The 18,274-nt window shown below is 44.0% G+C and overlaps 1 protein-coding gene across 2 annotated transcripts in view; it reads left to right on the forward strand.

Moving 5' to 3' along the window:
• Positions 1-1,359: 1,359 nt before the first annotated feature.
• The window catches only part of SNAP23 (synaptosome associated protein 23), a 40,151-nt gene continuing 23,236 nt past the window's right edge, over positions 1,360-18,274 (forward strand). The window contains exons 1-2 of one of the 2 annotated variants that reach the window (XM_010367020.2): positions 1,360-1,488; positions 18,057-18,127. In XM_010367020.2, the coding sequence (XP_010365322.1) occupies positions 18,071-18,127 (57 nt within the window). In that variant the 5' untranslated portion in view covers positions 1,360-1,488; positions 18,057-18,070. Of the gene's footprint in view, positions 1,489-6,292; positions 6,430-18,056; positions 18,128-18,274 lie in introns of those variants that run through there. The other variant, XM_010367021.2, reaches the window with a different exon arrangement.

An 18,274-nucleotide genomic window follows, 5' to 3' on the forward strand; every position in this document is an offset into this window, starting at 1 on the left:
AAGTTGTTTTTTTCAACCCCAGCATTCCACCAAACAGCTTTCACTGACATAATCAGTGACCTCTGTGTTATGAAATTAAAAAAAAAATTTCTCAGGCTTCATCTTCCTTGATCCCTTAGGAACAGACTATTTCCTCCTTGAAGCACTGTTTTTTTGTTTTTTTTTTTTTGTTTTGTTTTGTTTTGAGAGGTAGTCTGGCACTGTCGCCAGACAGCGATAGACATGATAGTAACGTAGCTGGGATTACAGGCGCCTGCCACCACACCCAGCTATTTTTTCTATTTTTTTTTTTTTTGTCTAGGTCGGGGGGAACGGAGTTTTGCTCTTGTTGCCCAGGCTGGAGTGCAATGCCTGATCTCGGCCCACTGCAACCTCCGCCTCCCGGGTTCAGGCGATTCTCCTGCCTCAGCCTCCCGACTAGCTGGAATTACAGGCGTCTGCCATCACACCCGGCTAATTTTTTGTATTTTTAGTAGAGACGGGGTTTCTCTATGTTGGCTAGGCTGGTCTCGAACTCCTGACCTCGTGATCTGCCCACTTCAGCCTCCCAAAGTGCTGGGATTGATTACAGGTGTGAGCCACCGTGCCTGGTGAATGAAGCCCTTTATTTTCTTGATTTCCAGCAGTTTATTCTTAGAGGTGAGTGGAAGGGTTCCTGCAGCAAATAGTTTACAATAATCATCCATCTGCTTAAAACTCTTCAATAGTTTTCAGTGCCCATAGTATAAAGTGGTCTAAAATTCCAAGGCCTTCCAAAATCTAGCGATTGTCGGCCTTCTAAAGCTTTCTTCCCTCTACACTCTGGGATGTACGATTAGCACTAAGCCTCTCACAAGGATGAACTACTAGAAATTTCCAGAAGGCGTTATGCTGTTCTCGACATAAGCTATTTCCCAGAGCCTGGAAAACTCTAGCTCTTTCTCTGCCAGATTTCCGGGGGAACTCCTACTTATCCTTCAGGACTGAAGTCACTTCCTCCGGGAACCCTTCCAGACACCCCTAAGAATAAAACGCTTTGTTCATTATCAGCCAAAGGCGCCTCAGATTTTCTATGTGCTATGCACTGTATTCTATCCACTATAAATTTGTTTACATATCTATATCTTAGTCTAGACATATTGAAAGACGCTGAAGGGCAGGGAAAGCATTCTATTCGCTTTCTTTTCTTCATCGTTCATCCAGCACAGTGCCTGGCACACGGTTTGCCCTCAGTAAATGTTTACTGCATGAACACCTCCCAGCTTCGGGCATGACCGGAATCTATCCAGTTAACTGGTGAATTCGCAAACTCTCCGCCTGCGTGGCAGGGACATTTAAACCCCCAGCACCGTGATTGGCTCCAGCTGCAGGGGTGTGTCCGTGTCCTCGGCGCACGGGAAGTGCGCAGGCGCGCGGACTCGGCGCGCGCAGGCGCGACTAGGGCGCCGCGCCCGGTCCGGTGTTGGGGTGTCCGAGCTGCGGCTGGAGAGGAGTGGCCTTACCCGCTTGGTGAGTCTCCAGGAGTGGGACGGAGGGAGCTGACTGGGATGAAGTCGGAGAGTATGTCCTGAGAAGAAAGAGTATATCGTATTGGTTGAAAAGTTGGTGGGGTCGGGCTTAAGCGGAGGAGGGGGCGCTCTGGCCCTTACTGGGCAGATGGGCCCGGAGCGAGGACGGGAGGTGCCGGGAGAACATCGAGGGGCCAGTGGAGGAAGGTGGCTGGATAGTGATTCTCTAGACCCTTCCTCGAAATTAAACAGAGATCACCTCCCGTCCCTCACCCCCACTGTGTTTCTGTTTGACATTAATAGACTGCCTGTCTGGTGACCACGGTGACCAGATAGCTCTGAGATAATGGCTTGAGGAAGACTCTGAGGTTCCTGGTATTGGATAGCACTTTCTCTGTAGAAAGGTTCAGCCTTACTTCGCGGCACAAATTAGAGGATCAGGAAAAGAATGAATTCCACAATTCGGGATTGGAGTGGTGAGGGGGAAAAGTACTGTAAAGTGTAGTTTCATCTCGTCCTTCTTTTCTTCTTTAATCATTAGTCACCACAATGTTAGGAAAGGCAGTTGATGGTAGGAGAAAACGTAAAGACATAAAAGTGGGGGAGAGAAAAAGTCAAGAAGGGAGTATCACTTTGCCTTTTGCTATTTGTCATCTCCTGGAATGGAGTCTGTATTAGTCCGTTCTCACACTGCTATAAAGAAGTACCCGAGGCCGGGCTTGGTGGCTCATGCCTGTAATCCCAGCCTTTGGGAGGCCCAGGTGGGAGGATCACTTGAGATCAGGAGTTCGAGACCAGCCTGGCCAACATGATGAACTCCCATCTCTACTAAAAATACAAAAATTAGCCAGGCGTGGTGGCATATGCTTGTAATCCCAGCTACTCCGGAGGCCGAGGCAGGAGAATTTCTTGAACCTGGGAAGCAGAGGTTGCAGTCAACTGAGATCAGGCCACTGTGCTCCAGCCTGGGAGGCAGAGTCAGACTCCATCTCAAAAAAAAAAAAAAAAAAGAAAAAGAAAAAGAAATACCCGAGACTGGGTAATTTCTAAAGGAAAGAAGTTTAATTGACTCTCAGTTCTGCATGGCTGGGGAGGCCTCAAGAAACTTATAATTGTGGTGGAAGGCAAAGGAGAAGCCGGGTACCTTCTTCACAAGATGGCAGGAGAAAGAGAGTGAAGGGGAAAGAGCCCCTTATAAAACCAGTATCATGAGAACAGCATGGGGGAAACCACCTCCATAATTTAATCACCTCCCACCAGATTCAAGATGAGGTTATGGGTAGCCAAACCATATCATTCTGCCCCTGGCCCCTTTCTTTTTTTTTTTTTTTTGAGACAGAGTCACCCAGGCTGGAGTGCAGTGGCGCTGTGTCGGCTCACTACAACCTCCAACACTTCAGCCACCCTCCTGCCTCACCCTCCTGAGTAGAGACTACAGATGCATTCCACCAAAGCTGGCTTTTTTTTTTTTTTGAGATGGGGTCTTGCTCTGTTGTTCAGGTTGGAGTGCAGTGGCATGATCTCCGCTCACTGCAACCTCCATCTCCCAGGGTCAAGCAGTTCTCCTGCATCGGCCTCCCCAGTAGCTGGGATTACAGGCGCCTGCCACCACACCTGGCTCATTTTTGTATTTTTAGTAGAGATGGGGTTTGGCCATGTTGGCCAGGCTGATCTTGAACTCCTGACCTCAGGTTATCCACCGGCTTCCGCCTCCCAAAGTGCTGGGATTACAGGCGTGAGCCACCAGGCCTGGCTAATTTTTGTATTTTTTAGTAGAGACGGGGTGTCACTATATTGGCCAGGCTGGTCTTGAACTCCTGACCTCATGATCCACCCGCCTCGTCCTCCCAAGGTGCTGGGATTACAGATGTGAGCCACCACTCCCGGCTCCCCTGGCCCCTTTCTAATCTCATGTCCTCACAGTTCAAAACACAATCATGCCTTCCCAACAGGCCTCCAAAGTCTTAACTCATTCCAGTATTAATACCAAAAGTCCAAGTCCAAAGTCTCATCTGAGACAAGGCAAGTCCCTTTTGCCTAGGAGCCTGTAAAATCAAAAGCAAGTTAGTTACTTCTAAGATGCTATGGGGTAATAGGCATTGGTAAATGCTCCCATTCCAAATGGGAGAAATTGGACAAAACAAAGGGGCTACCGGCCCTATACAAGTCCAAAATCCAGTGGGACAGTCATTCCATCTTAAAGCTTATTTTAATCTCCTTTGACTCCATGTCTCACATCCAGGGCATGCTGATGCAAAGGGTGGGCTCACAAGGCCTTGAGCAGTTCCGACCCTGTGGCTTTGCAGGGTTCAGGCCCAGAAGCTGCTCTCCTGGGCTGGCATTCAGTGCCTGCGGCTTTTCCAGGTGTATGGTTTGTAGACCTGCCATTCTGGAGTCTGGAGGATGGTGGCCATCTTCTCACAGCTCCACTAGGCAGTGCCCCAGTGGGGACTCTGAGGGGGCTCCAACCCCATGTTTCCTTTCTGCAACGCCCTAGCAGAGGTTCTCCATGAGGTCTCTTCCCCTGCAGCAGACTTTGACCTGGACATCCAGGGATTTCCATACATCTTCTGAAATCTAGACAGAGGTTTCCAAACCTCAATTCTTGACTTCTGTGCACCTGCAGGCCCAGCATCACGTGCAAGCTACCAAGGCTTTGGGGCTTGCAGCCTCTGAAGCAACAGCCCAAGCTGTACCTTGGTCCCTTTTAGCCATGAGCTGGAGCAGCTGGGACTCAGGGCCCCAAGTCCTGAGGCTGCCCACGAAACCATTTTTTCTTCCTAGGCCTCAGGTCCTGTGAGGGGAAGGGCTACCTTGAAGATCTCTGACATGCCCTGGAGACATTTTTCCCATTGTTTTTGTGATTAACGTTCAGCTCCTTGTTACTTATGCAAATTTATGCAGCTGGCTTAAATTGCTTCATAAATTACTCAGTGGTCTCAACTCACTGAGATCACTGAGTGATCTCGGGAAAATAAAGAAATATTAGCAAATAAGAGAAACACCTTACATTGCCATACTCCTTTGACAGGTCATGTGAAAGTAATTTAAGCGATCATGTAACTTAGCCTGCAGTTTGAATATTTGTCTTGCTAGGTTTTTCTTTAGGTGCTTGTAGTATGTGTTTATGCATTAGAAAGTTGGTGTTATCATAGTTCCAGCATAAGGATGACTTACTGTGCCATTATTTTCCTAACAATATTATACCATTTCATATAAACAGTGGAATTCCTATATGTATCTTGGTGTTTGTTTCTTATATGAACTTAGGTACAATACACAAGCTCACTTAACTAAAGGTCACATCTTTTTTTTTTTTTGTTTTGAGACAGAGTTTTGCTGTTGTTGCCCAGGCTGGAGTGCAATGGCATGATCTCGGGTCACCTCAATCTCCACCTCCCGGCTTCAAGTGATTCTTCTGCCTCAGCCTCCCGAGTAGCTGGGATTACAGGCATATGCCACCACATCTGGCTGATTTTGTATTTTTAATAGAGAGTAGGTTGGTCAGGCTGGTCTCGAACTCCTGACCTCAGGTGATCCCGCTCACCTCTTCCTACTAAAGTGCTGGGATTACAGGCGTGAGCCACCACGCCCAGCCTAAGGTCACATCATTCAGAACACAACCTAGAACCACAAAGAAAGTAAACAAAAACAGGCCTGTACTCATGGGACAGCTGTGGAGTCTTCACCTATGAGTCATACCACCATCATAGTTTTTGCTGTTTAGAGTACTATTATTTTACTTCATGTTTAATGAGTTTTTTTAAAAAAACATTGCCCACTTCCAAAGTGATAATCTGTGAAATCATGGTTTTTATGTATTTTATACCTTTTTTAGTATCTATTATAATAAATACATAACTATTAAATATATAACTCTTCTGTATATAACAGTTAAAATCATATTCTTGCTCTGCACTTCGGAGAATACTGCTTTGGGCCTAATCAGCTCATTTTTAAAATGAAGATTGAACTAAAGCTTATGGACTTGAAAATTTTGTGATCTCTGTGATGGTGTTCATTATCATAACACAATTCTAGCAAAGTTAACTTGTTCCACCAGATGAAAGTAGATTACAGCCGGGCAGTGGCTCATGCCTGTAATCCCGCACTTTGGGAGGCTGAGGCAGGAGGATTGCTTGAGCCCGGGAGTTTGAGACCAGCCTGGACAACGTGCCAAGACTGTCTCTACAAAATTAAAAAAAAAAAAAAAAAAAAATAGCTGGGCCTGGTGCCCGGTGCCTGTGGTCCCAGCTACTCGGAAGGCTGAGGTGGAGAATCACTTGAGACTGGGAGGTCAAGGCTGCTGTAGATCAGAATAGCAAAAAGGAAAAAGAGGATGTTTGCTCTTTGATGTTTTTGTGAAATCAGCTGCCTTTTTTTTTTTTTTCTGAATTCAGGCTCCCCCCTGCCCTCACAATTTGGTTCCTTTATCTGCAACACACTGGACATCTGTTTTTGAGCTATGTTTGTACTCCACATTAAGTATATATTAGCATGATAATACATAATGTTGCTTATCTCCCAGGGTGCTGAACTTTTTATTCCATTACTATAGTTTGTTTCCAGATCTGTAGGTTGACAGAGGGGCAGATGACAAGGACTGCTCTTTTCTTTTCCCCCCTTTTTTTTTTTTGAGACAGAGTTTTGCTCTTGTCGCCCAAGCCGGAGTGCAATGGTATGATCTCGGCTCACCGCAACCTCCATCCTGGGTTCAAGTGATTCTCCTGCCTCAGCCTCCTGAGTAGCTGGGATTACAGGCATGCACCACCAAGCCTGGCTAATTTTTTGTATTTTTAGGAGAAACGAGGTTTCACCATGTTAGCCCGGCTGGTCTCAATCTCCTGACCTCAGATGATCCGCCCACCTCGGCCTCCCAAAGTGCTGGTATTACAGGCTTGAGCCACCTCACCCGGCCAGGACTGCTCTTTTCTTTGCTGTGGTAGGTAGAAACTTGAAACAGACGGATCCAGTGCCTCCAACAATTGGAGGAAGTGGATTATGGAGCCAGGAAACAGCATGTACTGTGTCTTTTTAAATATTAGGCGTAGAAGAAGCCCATTTGTATTCATTTAGATTCACTGACATTTTGGTTTGGGTTTCAATTTAGGTTGTATTGCTATTAAGGTATTTAAATCACTAATTCCTATGTTTTTCCAGAATTCTCTTTTCTTGTTGCTTTCTGTAAGTTCTGTAACTTAGACGTAAAGTTTGTTTAAATTTATTTTGACAGTGTTTTGGAAATTGAAATTACTTTAGATGGCCTTTCAATACTTAAAAAACTCAAGCCAGTTGTGATGGTTTGTCTGTAGTCCCAGATACTTGGGAGGCTGAAGTGGGAGCATCAGTTGAGGTCAGGAGTTCAAGACCAACCTAGGTAGCATAGCAAAATGAATTTCAAACTTCTTGGTATAGTATACAAAGCTCTTCACAATATGTGTTCTGTCTGCCTTGAAAGCCATCCCCTGCCCTCCATACATACACACATTATATTCCTGCCTGACCACTGAATCCTTACATTGTGACTTTTTTTTGATAATTTAATTTAAAACCATAATTTTTTGGACTTGATCATACTTGGATTTTGACCCACACAAGTGAGAATCAGGGTGTTTGTGTTTTTTGTTTGTTTTTTTTTTTTTTTTTTTTTTTTTTGAGACGGAGTCTCGCTCTGTCACCGGGACTGGAGTGCAGTGGCCGGATCTCAGCTCACTGCAAGCTCCGCCTCCCGGGTTCACACCATTCTCCTGCCTCAGCCTCCCGAGTAGCTGGGACTACAGGCGCCAGCCACCTCGCCCGGCTAGCTTTTTGTGTTTTTTAGTAGAGACGGGGTTTCACCGTGTTAGCCAGGATGGTCTCGAACTCCTGACCTCGTGATCCGCCCGTCTCGGCCTCCCAAAGTGCTGGGATTACAGGCTTGAGCCACCGCGCCCGGCTGTTTGTTTGTTTTTTAAGACAGTCTTGCTGTGTCACCAAGGACTCCAGTGGCATGATCATAGCTCACTGCAGTCTCAAACTGCTGAGCTCAAGTGATCCCCCTGCTTCAGCCTCCTGAGTAGCTGGTGCACGCCACCAGGCCCGGCTGATTTTTTTTTTTTTTTTTTTTTTTTTTGTGTAGAGATGGGGGACTTGCTTAATTACCCAGGCTGGTCTCGAACTCCTGGCTTTAAGCAGTCCTTTTGCCTTGGCCTCCTAATGTGCTGAGATTATAAGCATGAGGCACCATGCCTAGCCAAAATCATGAGAGATATTTAATAATTATTATGAAAAGTTATAGTAGTTTTATTGAGCGCTATGTGGCAGGCACTGCTTTAAATACTGTGCATGAATTAGCTCAATCCATGTAACAGCACTTAAAGTAAGCATTATTATTCTATTTAATGAGGAAACTGAAGCACAGAAAAGTTAAGTAAATAGTAGTCAGGATTTGAAACTATTATGCCTTCAGATATTGGGCACATAACCACTATACTATGTTGTCTTTTGTATAAGCAAGAATGCTACTCTTTTAGTGTTCTGCTGGGGGTATCCTTTTCCAGGGACATGAGTGCTTATGTTCTCTTTTCCAGGGACATGAGTGCATATGTTCTCTATCTGTAGCTTCTGACTCTTAATATCAGAATACTTGAAAAACTAACCAGAAAGCATCTAAGTGTCTGGGTGTGGTGTCTCACGCTTTCTGGCATTTGGGGAGTCCAAGACAGAAGGATCGCTTGAGGCCAGGAGTTCAAGAGCAGCCTGGGCAACATAGACACACACATTATATACCCTATCTCTGCATACATACACATGTACGTACATACATAAAGCATCTAAGTGAACTTAATCAGAGCTAAACTATGTGGATGGTTTCGCTGAATATTTCATTCAGGCAGGGTGAATCCTTGCCAATTAATCTCACCCCATGCTTGGTATCTCCCTGGCAGATACCACACTTATGCCTGCCATATTGTCTCCTCCTGGGTTGGCTCTTGAGTCCCGTTCTTATATTTCACATAGAACATCCCCTTTCTGTTCACACAACCATTCTCATAGGTAGGGTTCATATGACTGATTACAATCAAAGCTACATCTACCTCCTCAGTATTATTCCTGGGTCACTTAGAGTAGAATTGTGGAAGTTCCAAATTTGACAGGGACTTGAAGACCAGGCATTGGATATCAAGCAATTAAGTTACCAGAGGTGCTTCTGTAAAACTGAAGTGTCGTTTTTGTTTTTTGGTTTTTTTTTTTGTAAGAGTCAGGGTTTTGCTATGTTGCCCAGGTTATATTTAAACTCCTGGGCTCAGGTGATCCTCCTGCCTCAGCCTCCTGAGTAGCTGGGACTATAGGCCTGAAAATGTAATTTTGGTTTTGTTTTTGGTTCCTGATTTTTAGTGGGACTTTCCCACTTGTTAATATGATTTCTGTCTTGGATCATGTGCTTCAGTGTACTTTGAAACCAAGCTGTTTTTTTGTTTTGTTTTTTTGTTGTTGTTATTTTTTAAGATGGAGTCTCACTCTGTCGCTGAGGCTGGAGTGCGGTGGTGCGATCTCGGCTCACTGCAACCTCTGCCTCTCCGGTTCAAGCGATTCTCCTGCCTTAGCCTCCTGAGTAGCTGGGATTACAGGTGCCTACCACCACACCTGGCTAATTTTTTTTTTTTTTTTTTGAGAAGGAGTCTCACTCTGTTGCCCAGGCTGGAGTACAGTGGCACAACCTCGACTCACTGCAACCTCTGCCTCCTGGGTTCAAGTGATTTTCCTGCCTCAGCCTCCCAAGTAGCTGGGATTACAGGCGCATGCCACCATACCTGGCTAATTTTTGTATTTTTAGTAGAAACGGGGTTTCAGCATGTTGGCCAGGCTGGTCTCAAACCCGTGACCTCAAGAGATCCGCCCTCCTTAGCCTCCCAAAGTGCTAGGATTACAGGCATGAGCCACCGCACCCGGCCTTTGGTATTTTTTAGTGGAGACAGGGTTTCTCCATGTTGGCCAGTCTGGTCTCAAACTCCTGACCTCAGGTGATCCGCCCGCCTCGGCCTCCCAAAGTGCTGGGATTATAAATGTGAGCCACTGTGCCTGGCCTGAAACCAGGCTGTTTAGTAGTTATGATTCTGTCGTGTTCTTAGTATATTTGCATTTGAGTTACAGACTTTGTATGGTAAAAAGAAAAGAATTTTTAAAAAGAAAAAAACAATATATGTATGTCTATTTGCATAGTTTTGGGGCCTATATATAAAAATGGTTAAAGTTGTTTGTGTAGAAGGAGATAGAAAGGAAAGCTGAGAGAGGAAATAAAAGGAGGAAGCTATCCATAACATAAATGAGACCCATGCCAGGCAAAGTGGCTCATACGTGTAATCCCAGCACTTAGGGAGGCTGAGCCAGGAGCATCACTTGAGCCCAGGAGTTTGAGACCAGCCTGGGCAACATAGTGAGACCCTGCCTCTACAATAATAGTAGTGATTTAAAAAAAGGCCAGGTGTGGTAGTGGGCACCTGTAATCCCAGCTACTTGGGAGGCTGAGGCAGGAGAATCACTTGAACCCGGGGGCAGAGGTTGCAGTGAGCCAAGATCACACCACTGCACTCCAGCCTGGGCAACAGAGTGAGACTCCATTTCAAAAAAAAAATAAAAATACAAATTGAGACTCTGTCTCAAAGAAAAAAGTTGTATATAGCCTATATAGTATCATCAACTTTAATATTTAAATTTAGCCTTGCAGATGGAACCGTTAATATTTAGTAGCTGTTACCTTCAGTTACATTTACGTAAATGTGACTTATATTCAACATTGCTACTTTCTTTTTGTTTTGCCTACTGTTTATTTCCACTTCAGTAAAAGTATTAAAATAATGGCTAACATTGAACACCGGCCATGTGCAAGGCATTGTACTAAGTACTTTGCATAGATCATCTCTTTTTAATCTTCACAAAAAAACCAAAACTATGAAATAGAATGTTATTCCTGTTTTACAAATACAGAAACTGAAATTAGTGGGGTTAGGTAATTTCCTTGGGGTCACACAACAAATACATTCTGAGGCTGGAATTTGAATTCTGGAGTTCCCACTCACCCACTCTGCTATCCTACTGTAAACAGAAGTTTCCTCTTGTTGCAGATGCATTGGTTACCATGGAAGTAGACTTCTGTCAAAATAAGCCAAAGAGAATGCTGAACTTAAAAGTACAATAATAAACCCTTTGAGTGTAACTCATTGAGGAGCTTTATTGTGATTAATTTTCAGAGAAGAAATAAGTCAGGAAGCTAATTTGGTAGAATATTTTAGCTGCAAAGTCCTTGTTTACCTGTATAAAAATAATTATCTATAATTATAAAATCATTCTTTGCAGGACCCTGTGAAATTGATGGTGTTTTTTTTTTTTTTTAGACAGTCTTGCTCTGTTGCCCAGCCTCCGCCTCCCAGGCTCAAGCCAGAGACATGCACTACCGCACTGGGCTAATTTTTATATTTTCTTTTTAGTAAAGATGGGGTTTCACCATATTGGTCAGTCTGGTCTTGAACTACTGGCCTCAAGTGATCCACCCACCTCTGTTTCCCACAGTGCTGGGATTACAGGCGTGAGCCACCTGCACCTGGCCTGATGGTGATTTAAAGTGCTGTTTCTTCATTACTTCTCGAGTAACTCTCCAGTTTTATAAATGAAGCCACATGGATCTTTCAAGGCCTTATTTGAATTCCAGGGCCTTTTTTCTGTGTATTTCTTTCCGAGAAGCTTATTTACTTTTCCTTTCTTCTTTTCTTCTCTTTTCTTTTACTTCCTTTCTGCTTGCCTTTTTTTTTTTTTTTTTTCTGAGACAGAGTCTTGCTGTTGCCCAGGCTGAAGTACAGTGATCTCGGCTCACTGCAGCCTTCGCCTCTCGGGTTCAAGCAACTCTCCTGTCTCAGCCTCCTGAGTAGCTGGGATTACAGGCATGCATCGCCACACCTGGCTAATTTTTGTATTTTTAGTAGAGACGGGGTTTCACCATGTTGGCCAGGCTGGTCTCGAACTCCTGACCTCAGGCGATCCGCCCACCTCGGCCTCCCAGAGTGCTGGGACTACAGGCGTGAGCCACCACACCCGGCCTCTTGCTTGCTTTCTTGTTGTCTTCTCCTTCCCTCCGTCTGTCTTTCTTTTTTCTTTTCTTTTCTTTTTTTCTTTCTTTCTTTCTTTTTTTTTTTAGACAGAGTTTTGCTCTTGTCGCCCAGGCTGGAGTGCAGTGGCATGATCTTGGCTCACTGCAACCTCTGCCTCCCTCCTGGGTTCAAGCAATTCTCCTGCCTCAGCTTCCTGAGTAGCTGGGACTACAGGCGCCCACCATCATACCCAGCTAATTTTTCTATTTTTAGTAGAGATGGGGTTTCACCATATTGGCAGGGCTGGTCTTGAACTCCTGACCTTGTGATCCACCCACCTCGGCTTCCCAAAGTGCTGGGATTACAGGCATGAGCCACTGGGCCCAGCCCCTTTCTTTTTTTTTCTTTGGGGTCTTGCTCTGTCAGGCAGGCTGGAGTGTAGTGGGGATCATGGCTCACTGCAGCCCTGAACTCCCAGTCTCAAGTGAACCTCCTAACTCAGCCTCCCAAGTAGCTGGGACTACAGGCACTGATCACCACACCTGGCTATTTTTGTTGTTACTTTTTGTGGAGACAGAGTCTTGTTGTGTTGCCTAGGCTGGTCTCAAACTAGCCTCAAGCCGTTTTCCTACCTCAACCCTCAAAAGTGCCAGCATTACAGGCATGAGCCACTGCGCCTGACCAATAGACTTCTTTCCATTTTCTAAATTAATGTAGATTATTTTTAGCTTCTGAAATACTAGAAGACAGTTGAAAACCACGATTACTCTGGTCTTTCTATTTCTCCTTCAATTTAACTGTCTTATTTGAGTCTGTAGAAGAGATGAAATCTCGGGGTCTTATAGAAAGCATCTGAAATTTTGAAATGAACCATCATACAGGGTTGCTTGGCCTATTTTCTAATAGTCAGCAGTTCTCATATCATCTGTTGTTTGTTAAGGGGGTGGTGGGTACAGTCAACAGAAAGACTTTTTTTGGAAACAGGGTCTTGCTCTGTCACCCAGTGCCATCTCAGCTCACTGCACCCTCTGCCTCCCAGGTTCAAGTGATTCTTGTGCCTCAGCCTCCTGAGTAGCTGGGACTACAGGCATGTGCCCCCATGCCCAGCTAATTTTTTGATTATTTGTTGAGACCGGGTCTCACTGTGCTGCCCAGGCTGGTCTTGAACTCCTGGCCTCAAGCAGTCCTCCTGCCTTGGCCTCCCAAAGTACTGGGATTACAGACGTGTGCCACCATTCCCAGCTCCAGAAAGACTCTTTATCAGACCATGAACTATACTTAATTTGCAAGTAGATCCCGACTTGAATAATTAATCTGCTCTTTACTAACTCAGTTGTCTTAGGTAAGTTACTTAAACTGAGCCTTAGTTTCTTCATCTGTGAAATAGTATAATGGAGATAATGATGTAGATAAATACTTAGTAGGGTATCTGATGCCTAAGAGGTACTCTGTGAACTTCTTTCCCTGCCTAGGTTTAAATTAGAAAAGAAAAAGGCCAAATTAGGAGTCTTTGAATAAGCCCAAGTGAGCCATAGCCTGAGAAATAGGGTGTGAAAGCACTGAGACAAATCTTGCATTTTCCTCTCAAGGGCACACAGCATAGTGTAAGTTCCCAGCAGCAATGGAAAAATGACACAAGTATTTAATAGATTAGATTAAATCTGAGGAAAGTACATTTAATGGCATCTTTGTGTCAGCTGATGTTTTATTTTTCACCCCACCCCACCAGTTCTCTTTTCTCTAATATTCTGGGTAACCTTTTCCTGATTCTGTAAGGAAAATGTCTGCAGAGAATAATAAATATGAGTAAGGCTATGTAGCTATGTAGCTATTTTGCATGCGTGAATACTGTATTTTCTTTTTTTTTTTGAGGCAAGGCCTCACTCTGTCACCCAGGTTGGAGAGCAGTGGTGCAATCAGGTTCACTACAGCCTTGCCCTCCCAGGCTCAAGCAATCCTCCCGTTTAGCCCCCTGAATAGCTGGGAAGGGGCTATGTAGCTAATTCTAGGTTATATTCTCTCTGACCCATCTGAGCAAACTTACAAAGGCCGATAAGAACTTAAGGAGTATTATTCCTTGTCTCTCTTTGTCCTTCCCCTTAAAATTCTACCTTGACTCTCTTACTTTCATACACATTTGACCCTTGAACAACATGGCTTGAACTGCGTGGGTTCACTTATAGGTAAATTTTTTTTTCAGTACATACAATTAGCCCTCCATATCAGCAGGTTCCACATCTACAACCAAATGCAGATAGAAAATACAGTATTCAGCTAGGTACAGGAGCTTGTCCCTGTAATTCCAGGACTTTGGGAGGCTGAGGTGGGAGGATTGCTTGAGCCCAAAAGTTTGAGACCAGCCCAGATAACATAGTGAGACCCGGTCTCTATAAAACAGCTTAAAAATTAGCCTGGCATGGTGCATGCACCTGTAGTCCCAGCTATTCAGGGGGCTAAATGGGAGGATTGCTTGAGCCCAGGAGGGCAAGGCTGTAGTGAACCTGATTGCACCACTGCTCTCCAACCTGGGTGACAGAGTGAGGCCTTGCCTCAAAAAAAAAAAAAAAAAAAGAAAGAAAGAAAGAAAAGAAAATATGGTATTCTTGCATGCAAAACTCTCATCTACAGATGGATATACAGTTTTACATCTGCAGGTTCCTCAGGGCCAACTGGTATCCACAGGCAGTCCTGAATCCAACCCTCTGAGGGACGACCATACTATAATCTTGTGCTCAAAACCCTCAAGAATCCAGAGTAATCTTAGGCACCTGCATCCTGACGTCAGCATGCCCAACTTGGGAGATCTTTTTTTTTTTTTTTTTTTTTTTTTTTTTTTTTGAGACGGAGTCTTGCTCTGTCACCCAGGCTGGAGTGCAGTGGCCGGATCTCAGCTCACTGCAAGCTCCGCCTCCCGGGTTTTACGCCATTCTCCTGCCTCAGCCTCCCGAGTAGCTGAGACTACAGGAGCCCGCCACCTTGCCCGGCTAGTTTTTTGTATTTTTAGTAGAGATGGGGTTTCACCGTGTTAGCCAGGATGGTCTCGATCTCCTGACCTCGTGATCCGCCCGTCTCGGCCTCCCAAAGTGCTGGGATTACAGGCTTGAGCCACCGCGCCTGGCCGGGAGCTCTTTATAGATATCTGTTACTTGTCTTGTGTGTTGTCTGGTCAGGGAAGAAAAAAAAATATTAAGTAGAACTTCGAGTTCACACAGAAAGAGTGTGTCCTTCAGACTGACCTCATTGCAGTGTCAGGGGTGATTCTTCACGTTATCCATCTCCCAGTTACATCTGCTTTCTTTTTTATTTTAAAGAAGGCAGGACAGAGGTCAGGAGTACATTCACCCCAACTCTGTAGTTTTGCTTTTTTTTTTTTCCTAGGAAGCTAGCGAAGACTGACTTGTAATTGGCAATAATCACCTCTAGGAATAGAATTACAAAATTACATAATTTGTGATATTTGGGCTTTCTTACCCCAGAATGTCTCCCGACCCACAGGATACTATATCTGAAAACCTCACTAAGGGTGCCTTTCCCAGGCACTAATGGATTAGTGTATATTATTTTTCATATTTTTTTCTCTGTTGGGCATTGAGGAGTTATACATGACAGGAATAGATAACTTCAGAGCATTACTGCCTGGGAAGGGCAGGCTTTGGAGAGGCATCTCGGTTGGGGCTTTAGGAAGTGATGGAGAGGCATAAGGCTACCTGGGCAGATGTGGGGTATTATAGAAAGGAAAGGTGTGCAAAAATGTGGAGGTGAGAGGCTTCAAAAAATAATCTCCATTTTCTTTCTGTAGTTGTAAATAGGAAAGAGTGACAAAAGAACAGTAGCGTGGACATGTGTATGTATGATAAAGCTTAAGACTCAAACAATTAGCAAATCAATAAAATACATGGTTCCTTTTACACTTATATCTAATGAATGATATCTTTATGTCTTGATTATATCTTAGTGTGGAAACTTGCCTGAACCACAGTCTATGGCAAGCAAGATAGAAATCTAAATTTGGAACTTAAAATTCTTTTTTTCATGAGCACTAATAACTTTAATCAAGGCTCAAAATCTTTTTTTTTTTTTTTTTTTTTGAGACAGAGTCTCACTCTGTTGCCCAGGCTGGAGTGTAGTGGCGCAGTGGCGCGATCTCGGCTCACTGCAACCTCTGCCTCCCAGGTTCAAGCAATTCTCCTGCCTCAGCCTCCCAGGTAGCTGGGATTACAGGCGCTCACCACCACCTCCGGCTAGTTTTTGTATTTTTAGTAGAGACAGGGTTTTACCATGTTGGTCAAGCTGGCCTCGATCTACTAACCTCATGATCCACCCACCTCGGCCTCCCAAAGTGCTGGGATTACAGGCATGAGCCACCACGCCTGGCCCTCAAAATCTTAAACCATAAAGCAGTTATGACAGTAGAATTATAAACAGGGCTGGGCACAGTGGCTCAGGCTGGGTGCAGTGGCTCATGTCTGTAATCTTGGCAGTTTGGGAGGCTGAGATGGATGGATCACCTGAGGTCTGGAGTTCGAGATCAGCCTGGCCAACATGGTGAAACCCCATCTCTACTAAAAATACCAAAATCAGCAGGGCGTGGTGGTGCATGCCTGTAATCCCAGCTCCTTGAGAGGCTGAGGCAGGAGAGTTGCTTGAACCCAGGATGTGGAAGTTGCAGTGAGTCAAGGCTGCACCACTGAACTCCAGCCTGGGCAATAGAGTGAGACACCATCTCAAAAAAATAAAAAATAAAACGATAGTAGTGGTTCAACTAAAAACGACTAAAAAGATTATTATTATTATTATTATTTTATTTTTATTTTATTTATTTTTTTGAGATAGGGTCTTGCTCTGTCACCCAGGCTGGAGTGCAGTGCCATGATCTTGACTTACTTCAGCCTCAACCTCCTAGACTCAAGCAATCCGCCCACCTCGGCCCCCCCAAGTAGCTGGACTACAGGTGTGCGCCACCATGCCCGGCTAATTTTTGTATTTTTGGTAGAGATGGGTTTTTGCCATGTTGCCCAGGCTGAACTACAGCTCCTGAGATCAAGCCGTCCACTCACCTTAGCCTCCCAAAGTGCTAGGATTCCAGTCATGAGCTACCACGCCCAGCCAAAAGTGACTGAAAAGATTTGTATGTGATCATATCATACACTTGCAATAGCAGTTTTAGGTTTGTGGCTGTAGTGATTCTTTGCAGGCTTTGTGCTACTGTTACATGCAGCTTTGTTTCTAAGAGCCACGTAAATACTTTGAGAGTACACCCTGTTTTTCTACTTATTTGTTCATTCAGCTATTTTCGGAGTATCTACTGTCAGATCCTATTAGGTGTTAGAGATACAAAGATAAAATCTCTGCCTTCCAAGAATTCAGTCCAGTACATTCTTGGGGGAATTAGGTTTTCTGCTTATCAAAGGGTATATCCATGGCAAGGTTTCTCACCTCAAATTGACATTTTGGGTCAGATTATTCTTTGCTGGAGGGCTTTCCTGAAGAGTGTTGTAGGAGATTAAACGGCTTCCCTGCCTCTACCTACTAGGTGCCAGTAACCAGCACCATCACCTGGCCCAAGTTGTGACAATCAAGCATCTCCAGACATTGCCAGATTCCTGGGGGCAAATCTGTAATAAGAACCAGAGTTTATCTGTGTCATTGACAGTGAGCTTTGGTAAATGAGTTTTGAGAAAATTCATACAAAGCTAGCAAATGTAACAAAGAAAGAACCTAGATCCGTTGCACAATGCTTGTTATTACTCCACATGACTTCTCAAAGAGGAATTAGATAACAGCCGTGCTGAATAACACCTACAAAATGTTTTGTTTTTTAGCTTGGATGTCTATGAGATCTCTGAGTTACTATGTGTAGGAGAATAATTGTTTGGTTTCTTAGGGACTCCACTAAAACAACAAACAATATAAGCCATTGGAGAGGAAGAGTCTAATGCATAATAAAAACCTTAGTCTTTTCTGAGCTGTTTGTACCGGCATTTCCCTTTTCTTGTTAAGAGTGAAAGTATTTTCCCCAGTGAGTACCCGGGACAACTGGCATATTTAGAAATGTCTCCTGTGTTCTTCAGGCATGTAACTTAAAATTTTGTTACTTTACTAAATAGGACTTTTCTTCACTTATTGCTTTTCCATGTTCAGACAACATGTGAAGAACATTGAACAACCCAAAATTCATTTTAATAGTCTTTTAACGCTTGTCTTCCAGTAATGCCTTGCTTCTCAAAGTAAAGGATCCACTTTCCTGTTGGAAAGAGTACTTCCCTAGAAGTCCTAAAACTTGTATTTTAGGTTCACCCTTGGCACTCTTATTAAACATTCATTTAGCCTCTCTCGGTCTTGATTTCTTTACTTGTGGTAAACTAATAGATATAGAAAGAGGTTCTTTTATCCTGTTTTCCTGATAAGTTCCTAAATTCCATAAATCTACACTTTTTGCTCATACATACTTTTATATATCCTTATTCTTATACAATATCCACATTTCCATTTCTGTGCCTAATAGAGTTTTGATTCATCATGGATAATCTGTCATCAGAAGAAATTCAACTGAGAGCTCACCAGATTACTGACGAGGTAAATGTTTTACCTAAAATAAGTAAATAATTCTATTTCAGTTTTCATATTGGAGGGGTGAGAGGGCCTTCTTAGGGACCATTTTGGCTTCTTCCTAGTCCATTAATATCAAAGAACACATTTGCCCCTTAGTACCATTGCGGGTTT

The sequence above is a fragment of the Rhinopithecus roxellana genome, chromosome 5 (assembly GCF_007565055.1).
Source record: "Rhinopithecus roxellana isolate Shanxi Qingling chromosome 5, ASM756505v1, whole genome shotgun sequence".
NCBI lineage: Eukaryota > Metazoa > Chordata > Mammalia > Primates > Cercopithecidae > Rhinopithecus > Rhinopithecus roxellana.